The 19016-nt window shown below is 32.3% G+C and overlaps 1 protein-coding gene and 1 pseudogene across 1 annotated transcript in view; one reads left to right on the top strand and one right to left on the bottom strand.

Moving 5' to 3' along the window:
* The window catches only part of Cnbd1 (cyclic nucleotide binding domain containing 1), a 403883-nt gene that overhangs the window by 38989 nt on the left and 345878 nt on the right, over nucleotides 1–19016 (bottom strand). Inside the window, exons 11-12 of the mRNA XM_046458653.1 lie at nucleotides 16254–16259; nucleotides 624–691 (exon numbers count right to left, since the gene is read on the bottom strand). Coding sequence (XP_046314609.1) covers nucleotides 624–691; nucleotides 16254–16259 — 74 coding nt within the window. The remainder of the gene's footprint in view (nucleotides 1–623; nucleotides 692–16253; nucleotides 16260–19016) is intronic.
* On the top strand, nucleotides 7576–7774 carry LOC124102381 (ran-binding protein 6-like; annotated as a pseudogene).

The raw sequence follows: 19016 nt of genomic DNA, 5'->3' as shown, positions 1-19016 counted from the left end.
CTAGTCAGTCTTGAAACTTCCCTCTCTCTAAGTATTGCTGGCCTTTAATGACACTATTTAGCTAAACTTCCAGTCCATTTCCTTCTCCCTTTGACTTCTGTCACAATTCACAGTGACACCTTTTAACACCAATTCCACACGGGTGACTTTAGGGATGTTTCAGCCATTTAGTTCTGCCATCTTTTCATAAAGAATAATGCCATCAGGACATCTGTGTTTCTATAGCCACTTTAGAATGCTCTTGACTTGAAAGTTCTTCCTATTTTTCATTGTACCATAAACTTGTTGAAAGTTTTAATCACAATCTGTGCATAAATTATTTAATATTCTAATATAGACTAAGGCATATGGGTCCTCTATGCACATTATAAGTATTGGAACAAGGTATATTTATTACAACTACGAGTAACATTTTATTCACATAAAATGGACATGCTAAAACTGAAATAAGAAAAATCATAAAAAATTTTTTACAAATTTCCTGTTATGATGTTTCTTACAGAGTGAATAATATTAAAGTCACTTTAATAGGAAGGTTATAGATACTAAAATGCAATAAATGGTTGCTTATGTTAAATTACCATGAATAATGATGCTTATTATAATTTGAAAATTTTGCTTACTTCTGTCAGATGGTCAAAAGTTGTTTTAGCAGTTTGGATCATAAGTTGCTGGGTCAGTTGGTCTAATTCTAGAAGAAAACAAAATATTTAGAATATCTTTAGAAGTAATTTTTAAATTCAGGAAAAAGTAGAGAAGTTACTAATCTTTTCATTATCTACATCAAAATATCACAAAAAATTGGAATTCACCTAATAATAAAATTGATTCATAGGCATTTGATCCAAACCAAGAGAAAGCATATAATTTATCATTGAAATGTGGGTATGTTTAAGAATAAAAAAGGAAGAATTAATAGATATACTTGAATTTTGGAGTGTACCAGGTTACCCAAAACAAACCTAATGGGACTTAAAAGGAATTGTGCAGGGGGAGGGGTGCTTTGAAGAAGTCTAAATTCAAGAACAAACAAACAATCCAAGATAGATAACAATCATTTGTGTTTTGGGCATAATGGATCTCCACTGCATGAAAAGATAGGACAAAGGACTATGTCAACACAGGGAAGATGATTAAGTTAAAACAGAAAAAAAAAAAACCATGATCTTCACTGACATTATTGAATAAATGACCTTATCTTTAAATTAGCTCTATTTTTTAATTGTTCAAAATCAACCTAAATGATAAATATAAATATGCAATAAAATGTAGGACTTTGGTATTTTGTGCATAATACATTAAATTACTGGACCAGCTATTTTTATCAGTTTTCCTCCCTTGGTTTAAATAATGTTTATATTCTCTTTTTTTCCTCAACATCCAATATATGATGAATCCACTAACATTTTTTAAGGTAAAACAATGTCAGTTTCACACTACACTACATAATGTAAGTAAAACTATTAACTGACCTGAGAGTCTATTTAAAAGACAATATTCATAAAAATTATGGTGCAATTTAATACTTTGAAAAACATTATTTGCTGCTCCAAATAACAGAAATTGAAAAGCAATACAAATACAGAATCTTTAAAGCCCAAATTAATTTGATTGTTATGAATAGAGCTCATGAAAGTCAGCTAATCTAAGAAGTGCATGCCAAATAATGTAACAGACTCTGAGGGTATGGCCAATGGAAACAGTCTGAGAGCAGATGTCTCAGAAACCAAGAATGCCATCTCTACACCCTGGGACTTGTATGGCCCACCATATCAAAGCCTTTGATTCCCCTTAACATCATCCACCCACCTCCTCCCTTCCTCCTATCATCTTATGTTTAACTAATGTGGAATTGTAAACCCAAGTTTTATATGATTTTGTAATTCAGTAAACTACCAGTTGGCCCTAGTGATAAATTTTTTAAATCATTTTTTATTGAAACTTGTCCATACCTATAACATTGTTCATATTAGGTTAAAGGTATAAACCTGCTTCAATTACATCAATTAAGGCATTCTCTTTCCTGGGATCTGTAAATGGCACCCAAAAATGAAATTGTCTGGTACAAGAAAGAAGTGAAAACAATTCAAATTTGATTGTGCATATTAAATGCTAAGCACCATCCAGACAATGTTCACATTATCTCAATGAAGCCTCAAATGATTTCTATAAGACAGTAATCTTGCCACGATTTTACAAGTAATAAATTGACATCTCAGGAAAATTAAGCAATTAGCACTACAGATTTTGGTCAAGTTATTTTTAGCTTGATAAAAAGATAAAAGTAGATAATTACCTCCTTGTAAATTATAGATATGATTTCTGCTAATGATTTTCATTAAACTGTATAAATTTCCCCTAGATTTTATAAAGGATAGGAATATCATTTTGTCAAAATAGATGTTAACATTATTATTCCAGTTGGTTTTTTAACACCAGCTTCATATAATTTAGAACATATTGTTACATTTAGTAATTTCTAAAATCAACTTAGAGAAAAAATATGCAACTGTTTTAAAATAAAAAGTTCATTTGTGATATGACTAAATTATTATAACATACTGTACTTGGATATAAGATTGTTTTAAAAAAAACTAAAGTGAGTAGTCACTCAAAAAGCAGATATTAAGATGGGCTGTATTTTGTCCCTCAAATCACTGCAACAGAAAGGAATTCAAAATAGGAAGATGTCATTTCTGAATTGCAGTCAACGCTGGCACAGAAAACTTTTCATTCCTTTTCTAAAGGCATTTTAAGAAGCAGAGATGAGTACAGAAATACCATATGATTTCATTTCAGCAATTATGATAGTCATAAAAGAATTCTTGTTTCCTTTTCTTTATAGCTTCAGAAAGATCTCAGGAGGAACAGCTGAAAAAGTAATGTCAGATTGATCTACAGGATATAATTCAAAGGGTCCTGCTGTTAGTAGGTTTTCCTAAAGAAGAATGTCCTCAAGTTTTGACATGTTTTCATTAGAGTGTTTACATGACACCCTGAAGCCTCAGTGATGGTGAGGAAAGTGGAACTTTGCGGATTTATTGAACAAATAACAAAAAAATTTTAAAGTTTCTGAAAAATGACTATATGCTGTTTCTCATTCATTCTGTAAATGTAATGAAATATATAGGTTTTTTATTGTTAGCTAATCTTAACATTTCTGGAATAAACTTGATACATAGTACTACTTCAGATTCAGTGTCCTAATATCTTGTCTTAGTACTATCTATATTGTATTAGTATTATATACATATACAATACTTTACATGTATTGGTACTATTCTGCTACTATTCAGCATGTATGCATATTTGTGAATTAGCCAGTACTTACTTTTTCCCTGCAATGTCCTTGCCAAGTTTGAGTACAAAAAAAAATGACAGCTGATTAGCATCCAGTCAAGTTCCTCAACCTTTCCTTCAGGAGGGTTTGTGTAGGATTGATGTATGTCTTCCCTTACTGTTTTGCAGAATGTACAAGCTGTACCAAATGAATGTGTGTGTGTGTGTGTGTGTGTGTTGGGGGGGCCTTCAAATTATGTATTCAGTTTCTTTAATAAACAAAGTATTCACAGTTTCTATTTCATTTTGTGAAGATTTTTTAGGTTTCACTTTTCCAGAAATTTGTCCATTTCATCTAGATAATGAAATATTATTGACATAGTCATTTGTAACATTTTTTAAATGTATGCTCTTGATACATAACACACATTCCCCCTCAACCCTGTATAAATCTCTGCAGAGTTGTATCAATGTCAGTAATCTCTTTACAGTCATCTTGTGATTTTATTGATTAGCTCCTCAGCTGGACTTTTTTTTATATTTTAAAATCCTGCTTTTGTTGTTTGTTTCTTTTACATATTTTATTTAAGTTTCTCCACATTTCTAATATCTTGGAGCAAGAGATAGGCTCTTTAATTTCATCACTTTTGTTTCTCCATTTACAACTTGTATTTTTTAAATTATTTTTTTGTACCAGGGATTGAACCCAGAGTGGTTTAATCACCAAGCCACATCCCCAACCCTATTTATTTATTTGTTTATTTATTTATTTATTTATTTATTTATTTATTTATTTGAGACAGTTTCTAAGTTGCTTAGGGCCTTGCCAAGTTGCTGAGGTTGGCTTTGAACTTGTGATCCTCCTATCTCAGACTTCTTAACTGCTGCAAGTATAGGCATGCACCATCAAGGCAGGCTAGCTACTAACTTTTCCTGTAATCGTGATGACTTTTATCATAATCAACAAGTTTTGATATATAATTAGCAGTTTCACTTTAATTAAACAAAAATATTTTTCTCTTTCCACTGATCTCTTCTTATGCTAAAGATTTTTAAAAGACTCTTAATTTCAAAACAATTGGACTTTCCAGTTATCTATTTGTCATTCCTGGATTAACAATAGAACATATTTTGAAATCATTTGAGATCTGGTGAAATATGTTTTATGGTACAGCATAGGATGAATTTGTACAAATATGTAACAACATTTCATCCAAATCTTGAAGTTTCTATTGAGATATAATTTACAAACCATAAAGTTCATCCATTTAAAAGTGTGTAATTTGGTGGGTTTTGGTATATTTGTGTAATTATCATTACTAATTAGATGCATTAGGCTTTAGAATAAATTTCTCTCCATTTCCACCTCCCTCCTATCTTAGCACACACTAATTTATTTCCTGTCTCTGTGGAGTTGATTATTCTGGACATTCCATATAATTGGATCAATATAATATGTAGCTTTTGTGACTTTTTAGCATAATATTCAAGGGTCACCCATATAGTTTGTGGCAAAAATTGGTATTTCATTGCTTTTTATGGATGAATACTAGCATCTTGTATGTGTATACCATATTTTCTTCATTTACTCATCAGTTAATGGACATTTAGATTTTTTCCATTTGTGGGTATTAGGAATAATGCTGTCATGAACATTCAAGCAAAAGTTTTCGTGTATATATTTACAGTTTTCTTGGACATATACCTAGAAGTGAAATGTATGAAAACTCATGATTTGCTCTTTGTAGACTGTCAAAATATTTCTTGAAGCAATTGCACTATTTTTCTTTCCTATGTGCTATGTACAAAAGTTTTAGTCTCTCTACATTCTCTCCAACACATATGATTATCTGTATTTTTTGTCTTACTAAAGACATGACATGGCATGACATTATTGTCCCAATTTTCATTTCTATTAATTTTAGGAAATTATCAGTCATTTACTTTTCAACTGAGTTATTTCTGGGTTTATTACTGAATTATAATAGTAATTCAATAATTAAAAGAGTGGTTTTTTATTTCATTGTTAGAGTCCTTCATAAAAATTTTAAACTCTAGTGAAGCCCAGTTTATTTATTTATTTTCACATGGATTGCTTGTTCTTTAGATGCAATATGAAGAAAACAATTTTCTAGAGCAAGATTGTAAACATTTTACCTATGTTTCATTCTAAGAGTTTTACAGATTTTGCTGCTGTATATACATATTCCATGCCTTTTAACTTATTTTTTGTGTATAATATAAGGTAGAAAACCAAATTTATTTTTTGCATGTGGGTGTTCAATTGTTTCTCTATCGTTTATTGAAATTGTCTTGGTATGTTGAAAATCAGTTGATTATAAATGTGTGGGTTTATTTCTGAACTCTCAAATTATTTTCCATTAGTTACTATCTCTACCATTACTCCAATATCACAAAATTAGAGCTACAACAAGATTGAGTAAATTTTAAAATTCAGAAGTGTGAGTCCTCTTACTTTGCTATTTTTTTTTGTCAAGACAATTTTGACTGCTCAGAGTCCCTTGTATTTCCATATTCATTTTAAGCTCAGTTTGCCAATGTCTACAAAAACAGAGAATAGGGAATTTGATCTAATTAAGAAAAATCTGCAGGAAAATCTAGGTAGTATTGCCATCTTAACAACATTGTCTTCCATCCATGAACATAAAATGTTTTCTATTCATTTAAATGTTCTTTAATTATTCCAAATGCAGTTTGTAGTTTTCAGTATACAAATCAAACACTTTTTAACTCTATTATTATGTATTTTATTTGTATTGTTATTATTATAACTTATTTTCTTAATTTTTTTATTTTTCATTGCTAGTATATAGAAATACTATGGATTTTTGTATATTGCTAATATATCTTTTTGTAATCTGTATTAGTCAGCTTTTTTTGTCACTGTGACAAAAAGACTTGACAAGAACAATGTAGAGGAGGAATGTTTATCTGGGGCTCTTGGTTTCAGAGGTCTCAGTCCATAGACAGCCAATTCTGCTGGTTTGGGCTGGGGAGAGGCAGAACACTATGGGGCAAGGGAGTAAAAAAGGAAAGCGATTCAGGACATGGCAATCAGGAAGCAAAGAGATCCAGTTCCATTCACCAGGAACAAAATATAGACCCCCAAAGACATGCTCTCACCACACCTATGTCAACTAGCCACACCATACCTGCCTATGGTTACCATTTAACCCATTCAAGTGGATTAATGCACTGATTAGTTAAGTATCTCATAACCTAGTCATTTCACTTCTAAACTTTCTTGCATTGTTTCATACATGAGCTTTTGGGGGAAAACTCATTTCCAAACTATAACAATTGCCAAACACATTTATTTACTCTCATGGTTTTTTGTTTGTTTGTTTGTTTCTTTGTTTTTTTTTTGTGTTTTTTTTTTTTGTGTGTGATTTTCTTAAAAATTTTTTGTATACAAGATTATATCATCAGCAAATAATGGTAGTGCTATTTATTCCATTCCAATTTGGATATATTTTCTTTCTTTCTTGACTAATTTCACGGACGATGAACTTTATTAATTTGAAGATATTCTTTTCTATTTCTATTCCTTTTGATAATTTTTATCAAAATGATTATGTGGATTTTTTATTTATCTTATGAATTTGGTATATTAAATGGATTGATATTACATTGGCAAAATTTACAGCACCTGAATGTGTTGCTTTGAATGCAGATATCAACCTGCTTTACTGGGATAAAGTCTACTTCAGTGTGCCATGTAACACTTTTCAGATGGTGTAGGACTCAGTTTGCTAATGGTGGAGAATTATTGAATCTGTTTTCATAAAGATGTTGATGTATAGTTTTTTACCTTGTGATATCTGTGATAGCTTCATATGTATGGGGTAATATTGGCACCATGGGTTGAGTTGGAAAATGTATCCTCTTCTTGTATTATTTTGGTTAGCCTATTACATGCCCCAACTGTTATCTGCAGTTTTCAGGAACTGCCAAGTTCAACTAATTGCCTCTTATTATTTTCAAAAACATCTCCAGGGAAAAGGATTTGCACTGGGTGGACTGAGTTGTGTAACATGAAAATAACCTTCCTAGTTGACCCTTTAAAAGAACAACCAACAGGTCAAAGATTGACACTTTTCTGGGATTAAGGTTTTGAAGGGCTTCCATCTCTTCTCTGGCCTCTCCAGTTGCTGCCAGATTTTCAGGGTTCATCATGATTATGGACTATTGTTTTTCAAGTGTGCCTCACAGTTAACGAGGAAATGTGGTTATAGGCAAATTAAAATGCCACAAATGGCATTTTGACAGGGCACAATGGCAGCAGCTGGGTCAGTAGGGGCGTTGATGACTATGTCGGAAAAGCAAGAGTTCTACCAGCTTCTGTAACATTTGATCTATACAAGCTGTATGGCATAGATACAAGCAGAAGAAATCTATGAAGACATCCCATGATCCTCATCCAAGTGTGAGGGCTGCAGCCTGTACTACATCTGGCTACAGATTTTGCACCTAGTTTCCAAAAGAAATTCCATGAAACAGTGATTGCAGTTTTGTTGCACACCATGGAAAATCAAGGTAATCAGCATGTGCAATCTCATGCAGCTTCTCATTTTATTATTTTTTATTGAAGACTGCCCCAAGTCATTGCTAGTTCTATATTAGGATAGTATGGTGAAAAATCTACATTCCATATTGGTGATTAAACTTCAATAGTCAACTCCAAATTGCCTCAGTTGCAGATAAAGTAGAAGAAAAATTTGTGATATATTTATGCCCTCACTAAAGCACATTGTTGAGTTTGCTGTTCAGAAGGAACTCAAGTGTCTGAGAGGAAAAACTATTGAGTGGATTAGCCATGTTGATATTGCCACTGGGAAGAAAAAAATTATGCAAAATGCATCAAATGGGATGCAGCTATTGTTGAAGACAAAAATAAGATATGAATAATATGGAGGTTGGTGACCCTCAGACCTCTTACATGGATTCAGCATGGGTTAGAATGTGTGAAATTCTTGGAAGAAATTTCCACCAGTACCTTCCACTGGTTATTGATCCTCTTATTAAAAAGACTGTTTCAGCTAAACCTAATATTGCTCTCTTAGAAACACAAGATATACAAAACATGAATGATGACAATGAATGACAATTTGTAAATCTTGGAAGACCAGCAAAGTTTTGAAATTAAAACTCAGGACTTTAAACAAAATCAACTGCTTGCCAAATGTTGATTTACTATGCTAAGGAGTTAAGAGAAGAATTTGTGGAATATACAGAACAAGTTGTGAAATTGGTGGTTCTGAAATTTTATTTCCATGACAATGTTTGAGGGGCAGTGGCAGAGTCCATGCCTATTCTCTTAGAATGTTCAAGAATTCATGTCCCAGAGTATCATTCACAGAAGTGGCAGTTCATATGTGAACCTCACTTAAGACTGTAGGAACTGAATCCCAGACAGAGGTACTCTTAGAGCTAATGAATTCTTTTGCTAAGTCCATTGACGTAATGGGAGATGGTTGCTTTAATGAGAAGCACTTGGAAGAAATGGGAGAAATACTAAAAGCAAAATGTGAAAGACATTTTAAAAACCAAGAATTATGACTGGTTAAATGACAAGAAGAAATCTATGACCAACGGGTTGAGGTGTCTCTGCAAGATGAGGATGAATGTGACGTTTATATTCTGACCGAAGTATCAGATATTTTGCACTCATTCTTTAGTACTTACAAGGAAAAGATTTTACCATGATTTGAACAGTTACTTCCATTAATATGTTCAAGTACATCATGGCCAGACAGTGGGGACTGTACATATTTGATGATAATCATAGAGCACTGCAATTCAACCTCATTTAAATATGTAGAATATTTTCAGTGGCCAATGCTACTACACATGTGAGAAAACAACACTGAAGTCAGGCAAGCTGCTGCTTATGGCGTGGATGTTGTGGAACAGTTTGGTGAAGTTGATTATCATTCTTTACGTTTAGAAGCTGTTTTACTACTGGTAAAAGTTACTAAAATGTGTAAATTAAAAAAAAAAAAACAGTGTCATTGCTACAGACAACTGTATTCAGCAATAGGAAAGAGTTTTGACATCTGTCTAAGCCTAACTATGTAAATGAAGATAAAGTTCTTCCACACTGGTTATCATGGTTTCCACTGAACAAAGAAAGAAAGGAAAGCTATTTAGACCCTTGAGTTTTCTCTGTGACTTAATTGGAAATAACCACCCAGTTTTAAATGGTCCAAATAATTCTAGTATCCACAAAATAATCAGGATAATTTCAGAAGGAAAAGTTAATAATACTATTAACTATGAAGAACCTTGTGCCAAAGACCTTGCAAACGTTCATCAGGTACAGATGTCTGAGAAATTCTGGTTGGAATGTATATCCCAATTTGATGATGAACAGTAGGAAGGCTTAAAAGAGTTGCTAAATTTTGCCTGAAGGACTTTAATATCACTTGAATATCATTTATATGAAAGTAACTACAAATAAGTGTGGAGGGGATTCCATTATAAAATAGAACTGTTCTCTCCCTGTTAAGCAGTTCATATTTTTCCATGTTTCCCCAGATCAGTCAATGTTTACAGCTTTCTGTACACCTTGCATGTTTGATATCTTAAACGCAGAACTTGGTGATAACCTATGCTTCCATTTGTCTTAGAATTTTTGTCACCTTTTCCTTATTTAGTGTGAAGTATAGAGATTGCTACTATTTGTCTAAAATATTGATGCTGGGCAATTAGTACACTTGGTGCCAAGATGTTATACTGATGGTCGCAAGATGCTAAAAGCTTACAAAGATAAGATTGGAGAATTTCCAGGACAAACATCTTGGGAATGGAGGGCGATGGATATAGAGGCAGGCTTATTCCTCTTTGATAATACTCTTGGTTTTGTTAATGGTAGTTTGGTAGAAATAAGCAAGAGTTTCAAGATACAGTAGTGGATGAGGGAATTTTCTCTTAAATGTATATGAACATTTTTATAATATCCTCCAGAGAATTCAGCAGGAATACCAATATTCTAGTTCCCATGGTGTCCTTCTGAGAGTTATAAGAACTCTTTCTTTAACCAACCTGGTCTACACTTTTTAAATTATCCAGAATTCCAAGAATCATGGTTACCAAAAAGAGAGTCCTGATACATCTAACATTGGTAGCATGTAATATACTAATAGTGTTTTTAAGCAATCTATATTTGTGAGAGTCAGTCAGTGTTAGGTATTTCGGTACAGTAGGGTATTGCTTTTGATGATGTCCATGCCCACACCCACAAAGCAGCTCAATAAGAAGAAGAGCCTGGATTTAGAATGGGGCTTAAATAGATTTCTGATTCAAAGCTTGCTAATATATTCTATAGTAGTGCTGAAGGATGGCCTGTTGTGTTTAAAAAAAATTAATTTTACCTTTAAACATAAAAAGAAAACAGCCTTAAAACTTGTCATTTATCAGAATGTGCATATTATCAGAAAATAGTTCTATAAACCAAGGGTTAATTGTATAATTGTATTGTTAGTCTATAATGTTAAGCTTTTATAGGGTAGAAAAAATTTTCTATTCAGCAAATTTTCAATCTAAAATTTAAAAATGAATCTACTGTGATTTCCTGGGGCTATTGTGTGTACTGTGAATATAAAGTGTTTAGCAAATATTTAGGACCTAGTAAGTGCTCAGTAAATCATCACTGTTATTACTCTTAAAAATGCAACCACATTTTTGGTCTTACTAAGATTTATCTGTTTTTCTTGAATATATGATCCCCAGATTGCTACAGATCTTTGGTTAATTTGCAATGAACTGAAAAAGTTTATTCTTACAATTTTTTCCAGTGTTCTTAATAATTTTCTAGAATAGAGAATATTTGGAGGTACTTATTCTACCATTGTTGCTGGTGGTAGCTTCCTACCTATTATTTATTACCTAGTGTATCCTGAAGACATCTATTGCATCTCTGTTTAGAATTGTGGATTTATGGATATTAGTTCATGATTTTGTCAAATTTTTCTTTATTTCTTTTGAAGCTGTACTGTTAAGAATACAAATATATAGTTGTTATAGCATTGAAAGAACATTGTTATAATTAAAAAGTGTTCAACTTATCTCTAGTAAAGCTATTTCCCCTGAAATATTATTTAATTTTTTGTATGGAAGTACAAATCATGTGTATAAACTATTTTTTGTTATTGTTCACTTGAAAAATATTCAGTGCTTTTTCTATCTTCAGTAGTTTATGTAATATATTATAAGCAGTATGTAGTTGGATTTTATCTTTTATTTTACCATTTTCTTTGTTTTTCACCCATGTTATTTTCCTTGTTTTTCTCATTTACAATCTTTTTATTATTCTTTTTTCAGTTAATTAACTGCATACATATATACGTACTCCTACTATTTTTAAAAATTAGCACTATTCTTATCAAACTGATTAATATTTGGTAATTTAGTCACTTCCTAGAATATTATATTTCCATTTACTCATCTAAAAAACTTATGTTATCTAGTTTTTACAGCTTTTTTTGCAGGAAGTTTATCGAAATAACTCAGTTCTTCATGAAAACCAACAGAACTGTGACAGGGATCTAAACTGCTCACCAATGCTGCCTTAAAGTGAAGAACAGAGACAGAAATGAAAATGCAAAGAAAAAGTTTTAGGAATTGCAACAGCTGGTCACTGACACAGCTTTATTCAACACACACAGGAACAAAGGATAATGGCGTGTCAAGGTGAGGCTCTAGGAATAAAGAGATTGCACATCTTTGTTTGGCAAGTGCTCTTTTGAAAAGGACATCTACAACTTCACCAATATAGAAAACATCAGGACCCTAAAACAGGACAATTTAAGGCCAATTGGAGTTGCAACCTATGGCCATGCCAGATCCCATGAGGCAGAGGTTCTCACAGTGCTCTTCCCCACCAGTAGCATCAGTAACTTGGAATCTCCTTAGAAATTACAAATTCTTGGACCTCAACCCAGATGTACTGAATCAGAAAGTGTATGCATGGGGAGCAGTCTTTGATATACTCTCAGAAAATTTTGTGTTCCTGGACGGAACTGCACTGAAGAGAAAAATAATGCCTCATACTTTAAATGTAAATACCTGTGTGAGAGAGGGTCTCCTGGTTGTGCTCAGACCCCGCATATAGCAGAGAGGGCTAGCTGCCCCTCACATTGCTCTTCACCTGCAGGGGTCACAAGGCACCCAACAGGCCTCACTCACCATGACTATCTTAAGTGCTTTGTTGCTGGAGGAAATAGATCAGCAGTATCTTGGTCTCCAGATTCAAGAGCTGAGAGGGACAACCAGTTCCATATCACACCTACAAGTCATTTGGTAAACTACACCTTTTGAAGTTCTGTATGCATTATAAATAGATTCTTCACTCAGTATTTCCCATTCAGCTTGCTAAACAGAATTAAAACACTGAGCATTAAATTTTACAGAAAACACTTTGAGTATTTTTACCTTAGATTTAAAGAAGCAGCAATAATTTTGAAACAACCTGAATTCAAGAAAAATAAATAACAATGATAATCAGTAATGATTACTAAATTAACAGCTGTTCTAATAATACCATATGATAAAATTATATAAGGTATAGTATTACTAGCATGTCTGCAGAGACCCTTATTTTCCTAATCTTCTTAACACATATACACAGTATACATTAATTTTCAAGTGTGCACATGACAGACATATTAAAATAGAATAGCAAGAACAAAAAAATACAGAAGATAGGAGAAAGTCTGACCATTAGGCAAATGTAATAACAGCATGAACATTTATACCCACAGTGGTTAAGCTGTTTAGTTTCACCAATTAAAAGTCAAAAGTTTTAATTGAATTAGAGTACAAAATCCAGAAAGGCAAATACCTAAAACAAAATAACTCTAAGTATTTAAAATAAAAAATAAAACAATCTTTCTGAATGAAGATTTGAATCATTTCAAAATGCAGCAGTAGAAATTTTAAAATAGGAAGAAATACTAATGTGAAAATATAGTGCCTACTACTATAGTAAGAAGATTACATTTTCTTCATATTTTATACCATAAGGAAGTTCAGCCTCATCTGCAATTGGAAAATAATTAGTTGAACAGGGAATGTGTGGGTGTGTGTCTTTCAAAGTATCAGAACACAGGCATGTCTTAGTAGAATAACTTGCGTATGAGAAGCACATCTCTTTTAATCTAACATTTGCAAAGCAAATCCTAGGCATCCTGGTGATATCTTGACAGTTTTACAGTTCTGGCTTTGTTAATTTTTTAGTTTGCTTTGAACATAGATGTCACTGTAGCCCAGATATAATATTTAGACAGGACTTGTACACTATCACATGGTGTATGTGATTGGGATAGTCTATTTATTATTTTAGATGTTGTGTATAAAAAAAATGAACCACATTTTCAAAACTTACCTAAACAGACAAAACAATGGATAAAAGCTTCTCAGTTTGAGCTAAAAAGGCTTCTCTGGTTGCTTAAATTTTTCCTGAACATTTTAGTATTTCACTTTTTAAAATTTTTTTATTTTTATTTTTTTATATATACATGAAAGTAGAGTTTATGCCACATACATAGAGTATAAGTTCTCCTAATTCCTCTGGTAATGCATGACATGGAGTTATACTGGTCGTGTATTCATATATGAACATAGGAAAGTTATTGCTGATTCATTCTACTATCTTTCCTAATCTTCTCTCCACTCCCTTCCCTTCATCCCCCTTCGTCTAACCGAATGAACTTCTAGGTTCATTTTAGTATTTCAAATCTAAGATATTAAAGTCATCTCTGTTTAGCAGTAAAGGGTATATATATTCAAAAAGTACTAAATAAATGTGTCAAAGTAATCCACAGAAAAGCTTATTTGGTTGCAACAGTGTTAAGAAATTTTTAAATCTTTTCCCTATGTAATCAAAATACCTCCTTTAAAAATGCATGTTGTTTAAAAATAATATTGTTCACAGCTGTACTTCATGGTCTCATCTAAGTGATTTTGGAAAAATAATATTTTTAATGTCATTAAGGCAGCACTTACTACATCATTGCTATGGCTGTCTTAATGAAAAACATCCATAAATTTACAGGAAATACTTCAGTACACATAATTTAGTGGGAATTCAGGAAACATTCAAGAATATAATACAATGATTGTAAGAGTTGGCATAAAATATCCTAAAAATAACATGATAATTTAGTGTGATTAACACAAACTCACTAAAAATTCTGAAGAATTTCCACCATATAATTTCAAGAAATCTACTTCCAATATGTGTCTTATTATTTATTGTTCATTTGTTAATACATTTCTAAAGAACAGCTTATTTGTTTGGTTAAAAAATTTCTATAAGTGCTTATTCACATAATCTCAATAAATCTACTTATAATATATAGAGCTTATTGTTTCCTGTTTATTTATTAATATGTACAGAAGGAACAGCTTATTTGGTTTCAATAACGTTTAGAAAGAGTTTTTATTAAATCATATATGTATAAACAAAATAAAGATCTATTTAAAGTATTTAAAAAATAACTTCAAGCTAATTTCTGCCATCAAGTACAATGTAAGATCATACCTGCAGCATATGGATTCATATAATAAATGTTGTCTTTAGTGAATAAATATGTTTAACTCATGTGTTCCTTTTAAAATGCATTGTAAATTTAGCATGATTAACACAAACTCACTAAAAATGTTATTGAATTTATAGAATGTTTCTTCTACTAGGTATTTTGTCAATAAAGTCATCAATAATAATATACTTTAGATGTCTATGAATAATTTTCATTTTAAAAAAGTTTCTCCATATGTGAACAAGTATTGGACTCAATGGTTTAGATAATATACTGGGATACAGATAATTATATGAATGGTCTTGTAAATTTCCTCTTGATTGAATGGTTATCTAATTAAGAGAAGATATATTTCAAATGATTCAAGCAATCAAAACAGTGTCTGTAGATTGATGAAACCTAAAACAAGAGTTCCAGTTCAAGCTTCACAGAGAAATATATTAAGACAGATGCAAGAGCGCTGGGATTTCAACTTGTCATTGGATGATCGATTTCCCCAAACTCTCTAAGCATTATCAAATCAGATAATTGAGGTTTACCACACCTAAATTTTTCACTGCTGAGATAAATATCAATAATTCTTATATTTATAAGATGGATTGCAATAGAATCCGAGATGATTTCAGAATCTCCGGACACATTGGCCACAGAATATTTAACATGGGCTTTCCTTGTGCTATTGGCATCATTACTCAGGTTTCATGCCAAAGAAATACTCATATCTTAGGGATGGAATTTCCAAGAGTTGCACAGCATGAGCAATGATACGCCTTGTTTGCTCTATTCTTTCCATGTGTTCGTGTCTCACGCTGTCACCTTACAGTCATTTACTGGTTTTGGTACTTCACAAAAATCAAAGAAAAGTAGTGACCTTGTCTCAGGCAATAACAAATCACTAATGATTTATTGCTAAATAGAGGCCATATGAATTTGTGATGTTGTAACAGAATCAAAGAAAATGGTTACATCTTAAGAACTTATAGTTTTCTATTGAGAATATTACTCTTAGAGCATTCTACTGTTGTCTAATCCTTTCGATGTAAATAATACTAGCTATAATAATGCTGCTAATTGCCAAGAAGTTTCCATATACTATTTCTAATCCACAAAATACATTTTGTAGTAAAATGTTACTGCCATATTATTGCTTAAAAAATACTAGGGCTTATATAGATTAGAAACTTGCCTTAAAAAAATGTCACATAGCTCTTAAGTGTGATGTTTTAACTCAAATATTTCCCAACCTAAAGTCTGCTTTTTATATCTATTATCTCGCCTCTGGAACAATGGGTGAGTACATTAAATTTTGCATGTAGATCTTGAGACAGAATAATCCGTTTACATTCTAAAAGTATGAAAATGATTATTTTTTCCCTCAACTCAGCATCGATATGTGTGATAGCAGTTTATGACTCTTTCCTGCTTTTTCTCAGATATAGCTCAGTCAGGTTGTGATCAAAACAATCACCAAAAGTGAGTCGGTGGAACTCTAGACAAATACATACATATGTATAAATGAAGCAAAGAGGCATTTAAAAATGTAGTTCCATCCCATTTCAGAAAGTTCTGGAAAAATATTGATGCCTGCAGAGAAAGATTCAATAAAAAAAAAAGATGACCTATTAGTAACAGAAGATTTAGCTATTAAATCAAATGGCAGACATTTGTTACTGTTCTTACATACTGGAAAGAGAACATCTGGATTTCTATCTTTCAAACAAATATACAGGCAGGCCAGAACACACAGAAATATACATATAGTATATGACTGTGCAGTACATACTACAGACTCATTTTTTCAAATGGGGCATAAATTAACAAAAGTACCAAATCTAATAAGCAACAAATTTAGGGCTATTTTTAAATCCAGTATGAGCTGTATTAATTGATGTCAAGAAAGTTGCTGTAACAAGAATAACTAGTTCTGGCAAATAATTTCAATATGATAAATCTCACCCTGTAAGGATTGGAGTGAAAGTTGGAGGGGTGGGATGCAATATTAATTTTTTGTCAAAATAATAAGAAAACAGGGTAAAATATGGGCAGTTAAAGACAGGGGGGAAAAATTAAGTCCAAAGTACCAACTGAGGTAACTCAGCAGTGGTGAAAAGTGATGAGCAAACCATTTCTGAATTGTAGCAGTTTGTTAGATAACACAAAATCACTAAGTCAATATTGTGTGAACCATGAAAAGGCTGCTTCAACTTTTGAACTCACCCCTGCTTTCATACCCCTGCCCCCTGCTCAGATTGAATCTCCTCTACTTCCTGACATAACTTCCATCAGTGTCCTCCCTGCTGTGTTCTTCTTCCCTCTTGATCTATAGCCCTCCCTGCTTCTTCTGGCCTTTTGTCAGACAGTTCTCTGCTGGATCTGTCCTTAGAATGCTGGCACCAATCCACTCTCTAATAAGGCCCTTGGTTGACCTAGACATCTAAAATATAAACTAAAAGAAACATATTGTCAATAAATCATGGTCATTTACTGCTGAAACGGTACTATTTGTACTATAAGTAAATCACATTGTGGGGGGAGAGTGGTTTATAGAGACTTGATCTGGTCCCCTAATCACTATGGACAACAAATTCTTCGTTAGGTGAAATGCATCCAAGGATCCAGAAATGTGAAAACACAAAGACTTTGTGTTGCAGCATGTAAGAGACACACTGAAAATTGTGGTCAAGTTATTTACTTGGATTTACTTAGAAAACACCTCATCTCTAGCTCTCTAGTCATTATAGTTAGAGTACATATAATGATTTTTAAAAGTAACATTTACCTTTAGTAAATACCTACTTGGCTCAAGGCAAGAATAAGAATACAGAACATTGAGCCACACTTTATATATGGGAAAATCTAACCAGAGGAAGTAAAACAATATTTCATAAATTTCAAAGAAAACCTAAGTACATTTGATTCAAAATTTGTTTCTTTTTTTTCCTTCTATAATCATAACAGTCATATAATTAAGGAATAGAATTGTAAGAAGAAATCCAAGATACAACAATTTATCTAGGGTAATTCAGCAAGCTTAAGTAGGAAATAGAGATTACACTTTTCTCATTTGGCCATATCCTTTTTCCCTTCCTTCTGCAGGAAGTGATGTGCATTTCACATGTCATTACCTGTAGAGTTGGATACAACATTCTGAGAGAAATAAAATTAACTGCTGTGCAAAGAAGGGGTACAGCCAAACCTCATGCCCCCCAGTAGAAATGTTTGATGATGGATCCTATGCTATATTTTTGAAAAGTACTTTGACAAAACATTAACAGAATGGTGTTCTTAAAAATTACATCAATGTGCTTTTATATTTTCAATGTTTTAAGATCATTGTGATAGTCCATATTGGGGATTCTGATACCATTTTTTAGTATGAGGCAACTAAAAATGTCATTTAATAAGAAAGCAATTTAAATTCACCTCAGTTTGTTGATTTGGATTTCTCCTTAGCTGAACTTCATAAAGTACATAAATGAATGCTCTATTTTGAGAGACAACACAATCACATTATACAAACATTACTTTAGCAAGTGTGTGTGCATGTACAGTAATAGCTCTCTTCTTCAATATTTATTCTCTGAACTACTTTGAACTACTGTAATAGGCTCCACTAGATGGCTTTGCTTCCATCTTGTGTTTTTCATTTTCATTCTTTGTTCTATTCCATAAGTATCTGAATTCCAATCCTTCCATGTTGGATTTCTAAAATATTTTGATGGCACTATATTTCCAAGTGGATGAGCATTAGCAAATATTTAACAAAGAATAAGACATTCTCTGTGATTTGACCCTTATTAATTTTTCTGGTCCATCATAATATGATCTGTATCACAGATTGCAAAACAGAAAACAACGAACAAATTTGATACTCCCAGCTCACTGATAACATTTTGCTTCTGTGCCTTTGCCCATGCTAGGTCCTTATGTCCATTTGTTGCTTTAAATAGGAGTTAAAAAATATCTAACCCAAACTTCCTTAAATAGTAGGAAATTTATTGGTGTATATTAATCCAGAGACTGTGTAGTTTTTAAGATTTGTTGGTTTAGTACTGTGTGTTTTGTAAGAGTGAAAAATAGTGCTGTCTGAAAGAGTTGAATTAGTCAGAATTAGGTCACATACCCTTTTCCTAAGGCAATTATTACAAAGAAAGACAGGGCATGTAGACCATTCAG

This window comes from Marmota monax, unplaced genomic scaffold, assembly GCF_021218885.2.
Source record: "Marmota monax isolate L192 unplaced genomic scaffold, Marmota_monax_Labrador192_F-V1.1 WCK01_AAM20220418_F8-fsc00147, whole genome shotgun sequence".
NCBI lineage: Eukaryota > Metazoa > Chordata > Mammalia > Rodentia > Sciuridae > Marmota > Marmota monax.
This window is presented reverse-complemented; position numbering and strand designations above follow the sequence as displayed.